This window comes from Ursus maritimus, unplaced genomic scaffold, assembly GCF_017311325.1.
Source record: "Ursus maritimus isolate PB19 unplaced genomic scaffold, ASM1731132v1 scaffold_23, whole genome shotgun sequence".
Taxonomy (NCBI): domain Eukaryota; kingdom Metazoa; phylum Chordata; class Mammalia; order Carnivora; family Ursidae; genus Ursus; species Ursus maritimus.
In genome coordinates, this window is record NW_024424786.1 from 1,604,424 (window position 1) to 1,618,226 (window position 13,803).

Sequence of the window (13,803 nt, forward strand, 5' to 3'; positions counted from 1 at the left end):
GAGCGAGCCCTGCGGGAAGCTGGCCAGGGATAACATCTCCTAGGAAGAGGCGAGAGCGGTCCACAGAGCTGAGACGGGAGACAGCGAGGTGGTCACATGGTCAGAGCAGACAACGGGACAATAGTGGGAGATGAGGTCACAGGGGCCGCTGGAGGGTGTTGAGCAGGGGAGCATGATCCGACTTATATTTAACAGTTACTTGGGTGGCTGTGTTAAGAAGACCAGGGGGCGGGGGAAGTGTGGCAAGAGGGAAAGCTGGGAGACCCACAGAAGCTGTTTCCATAATCATGGTGGCTGGGGCCAGGGTGGTAGCAGAGGAGGTGATGACAGGTGACTGGATTCCTGACCTATTTTGAAGGTGGAGCCAGCAGGATTGGCTGATAACTTCAGTGAAGAATGAAAAAACAAGAGAAGTCAAGGATGCCGTGAAAGCATTTAACTTGAGCAGCTGGAAGGCCAAGGTCGCCATTTGCTGAGATGGGGAGGGCTGTGGGGGAAGCAGGGTCGGGGGCGGTGGGGCTGCAGAGCTCCACTCGGACATGAGTTTGATGTGTCTGCTAGACATCCACGTGGAGATGCCAAGTAAGCAGTGGGATAGAGAAGTCTAGATTCAGGGGAAATGTCCAGATTGGAAATATAGATGCAGGAGTAAGTCATTGTTATCTAGGGTTATTTGAAGCCAGGAGACAAGATGAGACTGTCATGGGCATGAGTAAGAGAAGAGATTCAAAGACAGTCCTGGGGCCTTCCAGTGTTACCAGATCAGGGGGAAAAGGTATACCCAACACAGAAACAAAAAGGAAAGGAGAGCAGCCAGTGAGGAGAAGGGAGCCAGTCTGTGCTGTCCTAGAAGCTGAGAGGAGAGCTATTTCTAGGAGGGAATGAGCTTCCGGGTCAAATGCTGCTGATGTGTCAAGACAAGAATGGAGAAGTTGCCACCGGGTTTAGCAGTATGTTGGACATTGTGATTTTGATAATGGCAGTCCAGAGGCTGGTGGGCCTGGGTGGTCCCTCTGAACATTCTAGGACCCTCTCTGGGATTAAACGAGATGTGTGTGTTCATGCCCTGTACACAGAGGTGCTCTGAATCCTGGTGCATCTGGTAGGCTAAGTGGTTAGAACAGAGGATGAGAAGGTCAGTCTTGGAGTGTCCAAGTAGACCCAAAGCCTGCTGCCCTACCCACCCCCCACCCCCAGCAGTCTGTGCAAGCTTCTGGAAGGGAAGCAGGTACCCTGCAGGTCCTGTTTATTCCCATCATCTCTCTAGACCCTCTTCTCCTCCCAGCAGATGAGCCAACCTCCCCCAAGAAGCCCAAGAGTGTTCTGGAGCCAGAGCCCAGTGATGTGGAAGGTGAAGCCACCTCTCTCCTGCCCTCAGAGTGGACCTCAGTGAGGATCAGCCCTGGGGAGGATGTAGTTGGACAAGACATGATGGCTGTGTGTGTCCTGGTCACCAGTGATGACGGCAGGTATGCTCAGGCTGCTGCAGGATGGGGACAGAAGAGGGACTGGACAAGAGTGACAGCATTCAGGGACTGGTCTCCTCTCCACTCACTGACCGTATGACCTCTCTGTACCTCCATGTGGTCATCCATAAAATGGGGACAATGGTAGCACCTGTCTCATGGACAATTTTAAGGATCTAACAATTAATTTGTGTTAGACCACGTAGAACAATGCTTGGCACATAATAAGCACTGCAAGTGTTAGCAGTTGCTGCTTTCTCAGAGAAGGGACAGGCTCTGGCCCACTGACTTCTCCCCGAAAGGCAGTTGTGATGTAGGCTGCAGCAAGGGGTGCCAGGTGGGTGTCACTGTCACAGTAAGATGTAAGATGGCGATGCCTGGTGATGGGGAGGCTGGGCTGGAGACGGGAGAAGGCGTGAGAAGTGAAACCCTACTGCCCTAGATGAATATTTCCTTGGAATGCCGTCCTTACCGCCCAAACCAAAACCACCTAGAGTGGTCATTAGGTGTGCAGACTCCAGGCCTCCCCCAGACACTGAATTCATTCAGGAGGTCAGCTAGCAAGAGGGACCAATTGCTCAGTATGTACTAGACTCTGAGGATACAGCAGAGACCAACACAAGACAAAGGCTTTGCCCTCACAGGGCTCTCATTCAAACTGGGTAGACAGTCAGCAAACAAGTAAATATTTAAGAGGAAAAATATCACCTGTGGTCCAGGTAGAACAATAAAATAGGAGTCTATGATAGTGACTAGTCAGCTACTTTTGATCGGGTAGCCAGGAAAGGCCTTGTATCAGTTGTCTATTCTCACAGTCGTGCTGAGTAACAGAGCATCCCGACAGCCACCATGAATTCTACTCACTGTGGATTCTGTGGGCCGGCAATTTCAGTCAGGCTCAGTCCTGCGGTTCTTCTGATCTCAGTGGGCTCCTGTGTGTTTGGGCCAGTAGGGTCCCGCTTCTAGAACATGGCTAGCTGTCAGCTGGGGTGCCAGGAGGCTATTGGGCCATGGGTCTTTCATTCTCCAACAGGCAGCCCATGCTTATTCACATGGTCCTGTGAGAAAGCACAATCATGCCGAGTCTCTTGAGGTCTTGGCTATTCTATCATGTCTGAATGGTCACAAGTCCAGCCCGGATTCAAGGGGTGGGGAAATTGGCTCCACCATTATGGGAGGAGCTGCAAAGATCCATTGAAAAAGGGTGTGGCGCCAGGAGGGGAAAGATTGCAAACGTTCTTTGCAAACAACAGACCACAGCCTCCCGGAGGTGACATTTTAACTGAGAATTGTTGACAAGAAGGGACAGCCATGTGAAGACTGAGAAAATGGCATCCAAGCAGTGGAACACCAGCACATCAGCCCAGGGCACGTGTGAACCTGATGTTTTCTAACGTGGCTGGTACACAGTGAGGGGAAGAAGAGCAAGATATTAAAGCAGAGAGTACGGCAGGAATAAGGCTGAGTAAGACAGGGCAAGGAGTTTAAACTTTATTCTAGATCTAATTGAAAGCCATTAGATAATTCTTAAGTCAGGGAGTGACATCTTATTTATTTCCAAAGATCAGCAGGCCTTAGAATGGAAAATGGATGGGGCAGAGGTAGGTGGAGGTAGAGGCAGGGAGGCCTGGTGGGAGCCTGCAGTGCAGGTAAGAGACGAGGGACTTGGACCAAGTTTGGGAGCAGAAGAGATTTACTGATGAACTGAACATAAAGGTGAGAGAGAGCCCAAGGGTGACTCCCAGACTTTGACCCAGGTGACTGCATGAAAGGTACAGTCATTCCTAGAGTGGCCTTGAGGAGGACAAGGTTTTGGGGAAGGTGTAGGTTTGTAGAGAAAATCAAGAGTTCTCTTCTGGACCTGTGGGGTTTGAGATGTCTACCAGATGTCTTTGCACAGTTGTCAAGCATGCAGTAGAACAGAGAAGTTTCTGGGAGGCAGGACTAGAGACAGCGATTTGGGGGCCAGTGGCACATAGAGGCAGTGAAAGCAAAGGGAGCCGATGAGTTACCTGTGGAGTAAGACTATCTCTTTGGGGGCGGGGGCGGGTGGGGGGAGGCTATCTTCTCATTGATAAAGAAGAGCTGAGCCTGGATGAGGGCCCCAGGGCATTTGAACATTCAATGGGCAAGCAGAGAAGATGCTGGCAAAACCCACAGGAAGGAGAGAAACCAAGAGAGGTTGGGTTGTGGAAGCTGAGAGAAGAAAAAAGTTTCAAGATGGAGGGTGTGGTTCACTGTTTCAGATAAGAATGGAGGAGCTGGAGAAGTGACCTCTGGATTTTCCAACAAGAGGATTGGAAACCTGACTGGAGTAGGTGTGGGAAGAATGTGAGAGGAGAAAACAGATACTGCCATGCAGATAGCTAGTTCATGAGGTCTGGAGCCTTCAGACTCTGGAAGGGGGGCTGGGAACGTATGTTTTAGCAAAGCCCACAGGTAATTCAGACACACATGTCTGCATGAGCACCACTGCCTTGGAGTGCCTTAGCAGTCACTGAGATAAAGAGCAAGGCCCAGAGAAGGAAGGCCCTGCCCCAGGTCTCACAGCCTTCTAGGCCTCAGTTAGGACCATCTCCATTGTAAGAGGCAGAAACCCAACACTAGCCTAAGTAACAAAGCATATACTTCAGTTCCTCTGACTGGGAAGTCCAAGGGTAGTCCTCTCTCCAGGCAGGGTTGGAGCTAGAAACTCAAATAGCCACTCTCTGCTGGTGCCCCTCTGCACTTCGAATTTACAACCATCCACAGGGAGGCTATATCCACGTGTGGAACTCTTGGCTACGGAGGGCCGCAGCCCGTGTCCATCAGTCCATGTCCATGTCCCAAGATCTCAAGGTAGACGTCCGATGGGTACTACTCACATGGCACGCCCAGCTCTGGGACCCATCAGTGAAGAGCCGTGGGATGCCGTGGCCAGCAGGCTTGGGCACTGTGATGGATAGAGAGTCCACCAGGGCACACAGATGGGTAAGGAGCAGCGATCCAGTGGAAAGATGCGTGCTGGACTTACATACACAGAGTAAATAGTCACAGCCCTACTGGTTTGTGCCTTCCCAAGCCCCTGGGGGACTGTCTGTGCTGTCCCTGCTGCTGAGGACACATTTCTTCCACTTCTCTGCCACATGAATTCCTACCCATCATTCAAGGCCCAGATTAAATACTCCTCCCTCCAACCCCGTAGCCATCTCTTTTCTCCCACCCATTCGCACAGGATACAAGCTGCACTGAAATGCCTAAAGTTTCAGGACAGGTCCTAAATGATAAGCTCGTTTTGCCCCAGAGAGCTGAGGAGTCATGCTCAGGGATGGCTGATGGTAGGTAGACCAGCTGTCCTGCAAGCACATCAGTGTAGGTTCATGGGGCTTTGTTCTGCTTGGATCCACGCCGGTGTGTGTTTGCTAGTCTGTAAAGCACCACCAACTGGGTGCTTAAACAACAGAGACATGCTTTCTCACAGTTCTGGGAGCTGGGAGTCCAATGTCAAGGTGCTAGCAGGGTTGGTTCCTTCTGACAGCCATGACGGGGAAGGATCTTTTCCAGGCCCCTCTCCTCACTTTGTAGATGGCTGACTTTGTGTTCCTGTGATGTTTTCCTTCTCTGCCTGTCCAAATTTCCTCTTCTTGTAAGGACACCAGCCATATTGGATTAGGGCCCATTCTAGTGACCTCATTTTAACTCAGTTACCTCCTTAAAGACCCAGTATCCAAATGTAGTCACATTCTGAGGTCCTAGGGGTTAGGACTTAATATGAAATTAGGGGGACACAGTTCAGCCCATAACCAAGCCTAAGGCCGGGGTTGGGGTACGGAGGTCACAAAATCACTCTCTCTGCCCCAGAGCGCCGTGGTCTGCTGGAGGCAGTGATGGGCAGGGCACAGTGGGGGTGTGAGGTGAACTGCAGGGCTCCCCGCTCACCCACCCTCTCCTTCCTTCTTCCAGCTCCGATGCAGAGCCAGACTGTCCCGGTAGTGAGGCCTCCAGCGCACAGCCCTGTGAGGAGAGATCCCGGCGGCCAGAACCCCCGCCCCTCGCAGAGCCCCTCACCAGGCACAGCTCCCTGAGAGAGGCCCCGACCAGGAAAGTCTCTCCATGGTGCCCTGAGGAGTCGCAAGCTATGCATGGTGAGCAGACAGCTTGCCTGGGTGGGAGACAGCCATGCTTGATCCTGGGACATGGGGAGGGAAGAGAGAGTCCCCATGGCCAGTTTTTCCTCTCGGAAGATCCTGTGATAGGTCCAGCCCTCAGGCTCAGAGGCAGTGGGGCTGGGGTATAAGTGGAGTGAGGGGACTGGACCTAGGCCCAGCCTCCTTCTCCATGAGAAGCTTTGGAATCTCAAGTGGGTAGGTGGCAGAGGGGTCTGACTGGCTGTTGTGTGTCCCAGGCTGGCAGAGATAAGGGGACCCCAGCAACCTCTTGCCTGGAACAGTCTCCTCTTTGAATATCTCCTTAGGGGCCCATCTGGCATTCCATAGCCCACTAGGGAAGGATGTGGCTTAGCTGCCATTGGACCACAGGCAGCCGGGGGCAGCACAAAGCCATTAGTGGTGCCTGGGACAAGTGGAATGCACTAAAACTTTACGCAGTAATAAATACACTTCTACTAAGCGCCTGTAATGGCTGAGGGTTTTCCCATACACGGCCCCATTTCATCCTCAGAACGACCCCGTGGGGTAGGTAAGCTCACCATTTTACCCGTGAGCAAACAGACGGTGTTTCCCCGAGGTCTCACAGCTAGTAAGCGGTGCGGCCCAGAGCCAGGGCCTCCACACCCTAAAAAGTTGTGTTTAGCAGCCCAGCTTGTTTTAATAAAGGTGGTCTTGAATCGAATGCTTTGATTCAGTCCATAGCAGCTTGCAACCTCAGGGTGGGAAGAAGGAGGCTAACAAGCTTGCCACCGTGGGCACCAGCAGCCTTGGCTGCCCTGGGAGAGCCGGTACTCAACTTGTCCTGCACCTCCCCCTGGTGGCTGAGAGCAGAATTTCCACCTGAACCTGGAAACAATCTCACAAGGGTTGGTTTCCCAGGAAAACTAGGCCTGGGGTTGGCCTCCTGAAAATTCTGGATTTATCCTCCCCTGTGAGTTTTGGGTGTTTTTGTTTTTGTTTTTGAGGACAATTGTCATCAGAACATATTTGCTCAATACCATTGTGGTGGCGTCTGGAAAGGCTTTGCAATAGGCCGTGAACAGAACCCTGTGCTGTGCCCAGCGAGGGGCAGTCTGCCTCTGTCTGCTTTGCTGGGCCTCTGTCTCCCTGGGCTCCAGCCTCCTCATATACAGATATGAAACCTGCCTGCCTTTCATCCCTTCCCTCCATTTCTCCCCGCTCCTCGATTGCCAGGGGATTTTAGGCAATTTACAAGAAAGACATAAAACAAAATTCTACATCTCTCTCTATAAAAGATAAATCCTCAAGATCTGGGATAAGAAAACGAGTTTAGGAGGTAGAGACCCCGGAGAGGCAGACCGTGGGCCTACGCAGTTGTTCTAGTGGAATTATAAATTTGATCCTGAGTTTTCTGGCAGCCAGAGTTAAAAAGGAAACACAATCATTATTCTCCTTGTTCATAAGAAAAACAACATACTGGTTTGCGGCAAGTTCCAGATCTCGTACCACTTTTCCTAGTGCTTCATGTCAAACAGCACTGAGAGATGCATGAGTTCACGTCCTGGGCGAGGCTGTCTCGTGCAGCATCCCCGGCTGGCAGGTGAGCGCCTCACACCCACACACGTCTCAGCAAGAGCAGTTCTTCCAGGGGGACAGGGCTGGACCAAGACTAACAGGGCAGTGCGGCCAAAGCAGTTTGTTTCTGACGGTCCAGTGTGATTCCAGGCTAAGATACGGAATAGACAGAGAAGTGGACAGACCGCATGACTTGCAAACAATCCTTATTGGTTTCACCTTCGTGCATCACATTTTTGGTCGTTGCTCGGCAGACCACATCGTACGGTTAAAACCGCCAGTGCAGTCCGAGCACTGTTTCGTGTTGCTGGTTACTTTACTGGGTCAGGCAGGGTTGATATCATGTTGGGCGTGTCAATGGAGCTTCACTCAGCACAGTTTTCACTTGGGTAAATGGCTCAGAGCGCAGCCAAGGGAATGCTAAACAAGGCCAAGATACGGCTTTAAGAGGACTCCTGCTTTGCACAGCCATGCTCATCTGGCGTTACTTACGATTGCCAAAGGGGGAGATGACCCCAAAATTCAGCAGCCTGTGAATGGATAAACAATTGTGCTATATCCATGTAACAGAATATTGTGCAGTGTTAAAAAGGAAGGAAGCTCTGACACAGGGTACAACATGCATGTATCTTGAAGACATTATGCTAAGTAAGCCAGGCACAAAAGAACAAGTATCACACGATTCCACTTCTAGGCGGTACCTAGAATAGTCAAATTCATAGAGAAAGTCGAATGGTGATGACAGGGGCAGGGGTGGGAACGTGGGGAGTTACTGATTCGTGGGTACAGAGTTTCAGTTTGGGATGAAGAAGTTCTGGAAGTGGACGGTGGTGATGGTGGTACAACAGTGTGAATGTACTTAATGCCATTGAGCTGGACTCTTTCACGTGGTTGAAGTGGGAACTTGCATGTTACATAGCATTTCACCACGATTTAGGGAAAGACTTCTGGGACTACCTTGGCTCACTGAGGAACCTATTGTATCCTCAAAGTTTTTAGCACAGAGCATGCCCAAGAGGGTGGCCTCAAATAGAATTTAAGCCCTGTGTTATCGAGGCTCAGTAGAAAAGGCTCAGTATTGCTCCCCCAAAACACCTAGTTCAGTGGTTCTTTAAAATCTTGTTTAAAAGGCAGATACCTAGGGACACCTGGGTGGCTCAGTTGGTTCAGTGTCTGCCTTTGGCTCAGGTCATGATGTCAGTGTCCTGGGATCGAGTCCCACGTTGGGTCCCTGCTCAGCCAGGAGCCTGCTTCTCCCTCTGCCTGCCGCTCTGCCTGTGCTCTGTCTGTCTCTCAAATAAATAAAATCGTTTTAAAAATTTTTTAAAAATATATAAATAAATTTTTTAAAAGGCAGATACATAGGTTCCCACCTGTAGAGATTCCGATTCAGAGGGTGTAGCATGGAGCCAAGTATCTGCGTGCTACAGAAGTGCCAACTGCTTCCATGCAAGGGGGCCACGTCCTGCACTTTGGAGAGTCACAGAGGAGCAGCTTCCAAGAGGGTCTGTCTGGATAAGTTTGTTGTAAAATACACACCTAAACAATTAAATGAATCAATCCAGAGCGTTGGGTTTGGGGCATAAACCAATTAGAGCTGGGGGGGGAGCAGACAGCCCCATCTTATTCGGGTTTAGAAAAATTGGTATTTCTCCTTTTTTTTTTTCTGGCAATAATTTGACAACAGGATGATTCAGTGACCTACGGGGCATACCGCTTGTTTGTAACAAGAAAATGATATCATTAGCATCATATGGCAAAATACTTACCCCTTATTCCTTTTGTAGTAGGTCATACAGTAAGATCTCCAAAAGTGCTCCCTGTAAATAAATATAAATAAAATATAAGCTGAAAAGGGGAACCAGGCTGGCTTTATGCTGCTCAAAACGACTGGATCAAATCATTGCTACCCACCCTGTTGTTCCTATTATGGTAAAAATGTACGCATGTGTGTCCTGGAAACGCCAGGAATGGAAAATTGCTTGTGAGTTTTAGCCAGTTTTAATAAGTTCCATTCCACAAAGTGAAAATGCTGAGGAGAAGCCATAAGAGCTTGAAGCAGTGTTCTACATTTCTCGGAAGATTCTCCAGCAGCTGATGGAGGGGCTAGCGTTGGTCAGCAGGAGGAAGCTGCTTTGGAGGCCTGACTGCCCCTGTTGCACACCGGCCAGTGGGGCAGAGCATCCCCCTGCACCTGCGGGAAGAACGGGCCTGAGATGGGGGGTGGGGGGTGAGGAGGCTGCGCCCTGCGCCCATCCACACAGGCTCCCCCCAAACCCATGGACTCGATATGACAGCAAGCCTGTGGGACAGGGAACCCACCAGATAGAAGAGGCTCACATCGGCTCCAGGGACAGTAAGGGAAGGAGGGGAGTCAGGGATCTAAGGAGCTGGCGGATCTTGTCCCAAGGAAGAGAAGCCCCCAGAAGTGGTTGCCACCGGCACCCCGCAGCCTGGCTGATGAGAGCTGACGCCCAGTTCAGAGCACTGGCAGGGTGTGGGATCCAGGCCTTCCTACCGAGAGAGGGCTGGGCCTTGGCTTCAAACCTTCCCTACCCCATTTTCCCACACCCACATCACTCCTGGGGCGTTCTTCCCTTCCACACCCCTAGTCCCACCTGTGTGCGCATTCAGGCGTGCATGCCGTGCCCCATTCTGTCTCTCGGGTATGAAGGAACCACCACAGGGACCTGGAGCCTAAGGCCGAATTTGAGGGCCCAGTGTGGGAATGGGGTACATTGGCAACTCTCACACCCTAAATGGCCAAGGCCACCTTCTTCTGCATGTGATGTTCATCTTGCTCGGCTAATTCTCAAGCCCCAGCAGGGTGGAGGGTCTTCAGTACACAGTCCATGGAATACTGGCTCCCACAGGGTTTGGGAGGCTTTGTAGGGGAGGGGGAGAGGAGGTAGAACTTTCTGCAGCTTCCAGGCTTCGATGAGAGCAGGTCCGGTTTATCTACTACACATATGGGACATTGATGTGAGACCAGCTTTGAAGAACTGTTCTGCTAAAAACGAGCAAACAAGTGTGCCCCAAAGCATGTGCCCGTATGGACATGCATGTATACGGTGTGCACATACACGTGTACAGATGTACGTTCGTTACGGGCGAGTTAGAATGGTGGCTCGTAATTGAGGCATTTTCTGAATAATGGCAGTACCTGTCCCATAGCAGGGTCTCAATACATACTCGATGAGTGAGCAAATAAAAAGTTGGAAGTACGTGTCATAGGGGTGGGAAGATGCAGTCCGGAAAAGGAAGGGGCTCGGTCAATTATTATTATCTATAAAATGTGCCATAGGAGAAAACCCCATGGTTATTCTGTAAGTTTAACAGACTCTTTCCCCTGCCCCACGTCTCCCCTGCCTCTTTCTTTTTTCCACCACAGCTCTGCAACGGGCCAGTAGCTTCCAGTCTCCAACTCCCAGCAAATACCAGAGCTGGAGAAGAAAATTCCAGTCGAGTGAGTCATGAGCTTTCTGGGAGTGGGTGGGGAGGGGCATGGGCAGTGTCTTCTGCTCAATTCTCAGGGGCAGCTGTTCTCATTCCAAGCATGTCCTCTCTGACCTGGCCTCCTGGATGTTAGGGGCAAGGAAAGAAATAGAAGTTTGACTGTTTCCACTGCTGACTCGAGGAAGCATTTTCCAAGGATGTGGGACCTTTCCTTCTCCTTCAGCTCCCCAGTCTGGCATCATGGGGCCTTAGAGCTCTATAGTTGCTCCTGGAAGGGGTGTTAGTAATCATAGGCACCAAGCTTTTTGAACCACAGATGAGGAAACTGAGACCCAGAGCCTCTATGTATTTTCATTCTGTGCACGGGAATTGGACTGGGGACATCAGCTGAATAACCTCATGCAATCGTGGGCAAAGCAGTGAAGGAAGCCACACCCACACCCACTCACACACCCATCCATACAGACACACCTGCTTCTTTTTCTGAGCAGGCTTTGATCCCAGCATCCCTGAGAACACGGCTGGGTGAGTGAGGACTAGCGGCTGGGGCGAACGCCAAGGCATCCGGTTCCCAGTAGGGGGCGCAGTAACCCCGCTCACAGTGGCGCAGCAGCTGGGGCTGGCCTCATTCTCTGCGCTGCCTCCTTTACAGGGCAGGCATCCCCTCCCTGGCCCTCTAATCCATACCCAAGTCCACCTTCCATCTCCCCCTGCCCCACACTCTCTCTGGGCTTTGCTCTGGGAGAGGTGGACCCAGGAAAGCCTTGGGTTAGACAACACTTTCTAAAAAGAGCCATTGTTGAAGTTGGAACAGAGCACTAGTTAGTTGGCTCCTTCCTTCTGAGTCAATGCGGACTGCTGGCCTATGAGTCATTCTCCCAGCAGCCCTCAGACTCGAGGCCCCCCCTTCCTTGGGTGAGGCTGGGATAATGGATGCCTCTGGAGCTGGACCACAGCTGCACACTGGCAAGCCGCTCCACCTGGGGCACCCTGAAATGACTCTGGAATCATCTTGCAGTCCCAGACACTGAGGGTGACTAGAAAAGGGAATTAATGTTTACAGAAGGCCTGGGTCACTTCATTTCCCCTCCCCCCCTCCAGTACATCCTCAGATCACAGGAATTCTGCTTCTATGGGGTGGTGCTGAGGGGTGGCCCATTTGGGTACAGATTCCACCCAGTGCTTCCAGCTGACTTCACTGAGCTCCTGGAGTGCAAGGGGCTCTGCCTTGCCCTCAAGAAGTTCCCACTCTGGGGTGCGAGCAGTGTCTGATGGGGGCCCCTCCTCGCAGGTTGGGGATGCTGGCGGAGGCACAGACCGCTGCTAACCAGCAGCATGGTTTCTGGGATGGGCCTGAGGACCTCGGTGCGTCTTCAGTGATCCCAGGTGTTGGTTCTCAAGTGTATATAAAAGCTGGTTTGAGGGCAGGCCTTGCGTTGGGGTCATTTCTGTGGGCCTGGCCCAGAGAAGGTGTGCAGTCGTTGTTTGCTGAATGAATGAGTCAATGAGTGGACAAACGAACGCCTGAACGAGGAACAAGCAGGCTAGACCCGGCGCAGAAACAAATGAAGGCCATGGGTTCCGCCTGCGCGGGCAGCTGCCCCTAGAGGGCGCTCTGAGACCGTGGGAGACTTGAGCATTGCCTGCCCTCCAAGTTCTGCGAAGCTGCACCCTGGGATCCCAGTCTGTAAAAAACCCTCACGGCCATCATTTTGGTCATCTTCCTTGTGCCCAAGGGGAAACCCCAGTGGGCAACACTCGTCCTACTGTAGTAAGGAGCACAACCGGGGGCACCATCTCCTGGGTCCGTTCCCTGCCCCGTCCAGACGGGGTCTGGCCCCAGTGCCAGGTGGGAGGACAGAGAGAGATGTGTGAGTGCCCTTCTCACCCTCCCCGCGCTGACTGCAGTCACCACAATGACCTCTGGAATCAAGGGGAAAGGTCACCGCCAGAGGGCCCAGAGAAGAGGCCGCTGAGCCAAGGGAGGCTTGGGGGCTGTAACCGGGCCCGCTCTGCTCATCGAGCCCTTTGCATGACCGGACCGGCAGGGCTGGCAGCCCCCGGGACTGAGGCAGCCCGGCAGGACCGTGCCAGGCATCCAAGGAAAACAAGAAGGAACCTGCAGAGAAGGGTCCGAGTTGGTGAATGAGGAGTCCCCGGGCCTACAAGTTAGAGAAATCCTGGCGGGGGTAGGGGTATGCAGCCCCTCGGGGCAGGTCGACAGTTCCGCAGTGTCTTTATTGGACACAACTGTGTGCGTGGGAGGAAGAGAGGGATCAGAGTTACTATTTAGCTAGATGCGGCGTTGGCTTTGCCTTCTGCACCGGCCACCACTTGTTATCCCATTTTATTCCTTCGGCCTCCCTGTGAAGCAACACTAGCCATCCCATTTTTCACATGAGGAAGGTGTCAGGCAGCTGGTGTGGGTGTGAAGGAGGTGGGGTTCCAGGTTCCCCTTTGCCATCCTCTGAGGGAACCCAAAGATATCGGCCGCCTCAGGCAGGTGAGATCTCCTGTCGCCTCTCAGCTTGGCTCTGGCCTTCCCCTTCAGTGCATGAAGAACGTGTGTGCAGAGCGGCCTCACTGGTGGGGGGGGGGTCGGGGATTAAAGAAAGGAGAGAGGGAGCACCCCCTGGGTCATGACCTTGTGAACCCCAAGGCTTTCCTGTCAGGTTTGGTTCCCAAGGTGTCCCTGGCTCTGTTTCAGAAGGTTCCAGAGAGCTTCTAGGGGGAACAAAGAAGCAGTCTGTTGAGCTGAGGGGACTCTGAGACATGCTGAGGAATTTGATTCAGGAGTCGGCAGAGGGAAGAGAATGAGGGGGCAAGGAAGAGGAGGAGGAGGAATTTGGCAGGAATTTGGCAAGCCAAGGACAGGAAGCAAGGCAACAAGTGACTCACGGCGTTTGCCTTTTTAGGCTCGAACCATCTAATTGTGGGCTGCAATGGGGGCTTGGGTGACAGGCCGGCCAGCTGCCTCCCCCACATCGGCTCCTGGAAGCCCAGGGCCTTCTCCCAGCAGCTTCTTCCTGCCGCCCTCGGATCTCTTCCCCTGAGTTATCTTCTCCCTCAGAAGCATTCTGGAGGGCTTCACTTTGGAATCCTGCAGAACATATGTGTGTGGTGGCCATCTTTCCAGAGCCCAGGCCTGGGATACATGTTCTGACACGCTTGCCTGTGTGTACAAGGAAAGCAGGACA

At 52.3% G+C, this 13,803-nt stretch overlaps 1 protein-coding gene across 1 annotated transcript in view; it reads left to right on the forward strand.

Moving 5' to 3' along the window:
• LOC103682359 (F-actin-monooxygenase MICAL2) overlaps positions 1 to 13,803 on the forward strand; it is a 210,374-nt gene that overhangs the window by 146,528 nt on the left and 50,043 nt on the right. The window contains exons 22-24 of the mRNA XM_040638820.1: positions 1,289 to 1,469; positions 5,409 to 5,590; positions 10,542 to 10,616. Of these exons, the coding sequence (XP_040494754.1) occupies positions 1,289 to 1,469; positions 5,409 to 5,590; positions 10,542 to 10,616 (438 nt within the window). The remainder of the gene's footprint in view (positions 1 to 1,288; positions 1,470 to 5,408; positions 5,591 to 10,541; positions 10,617 to 13,803) is intronic.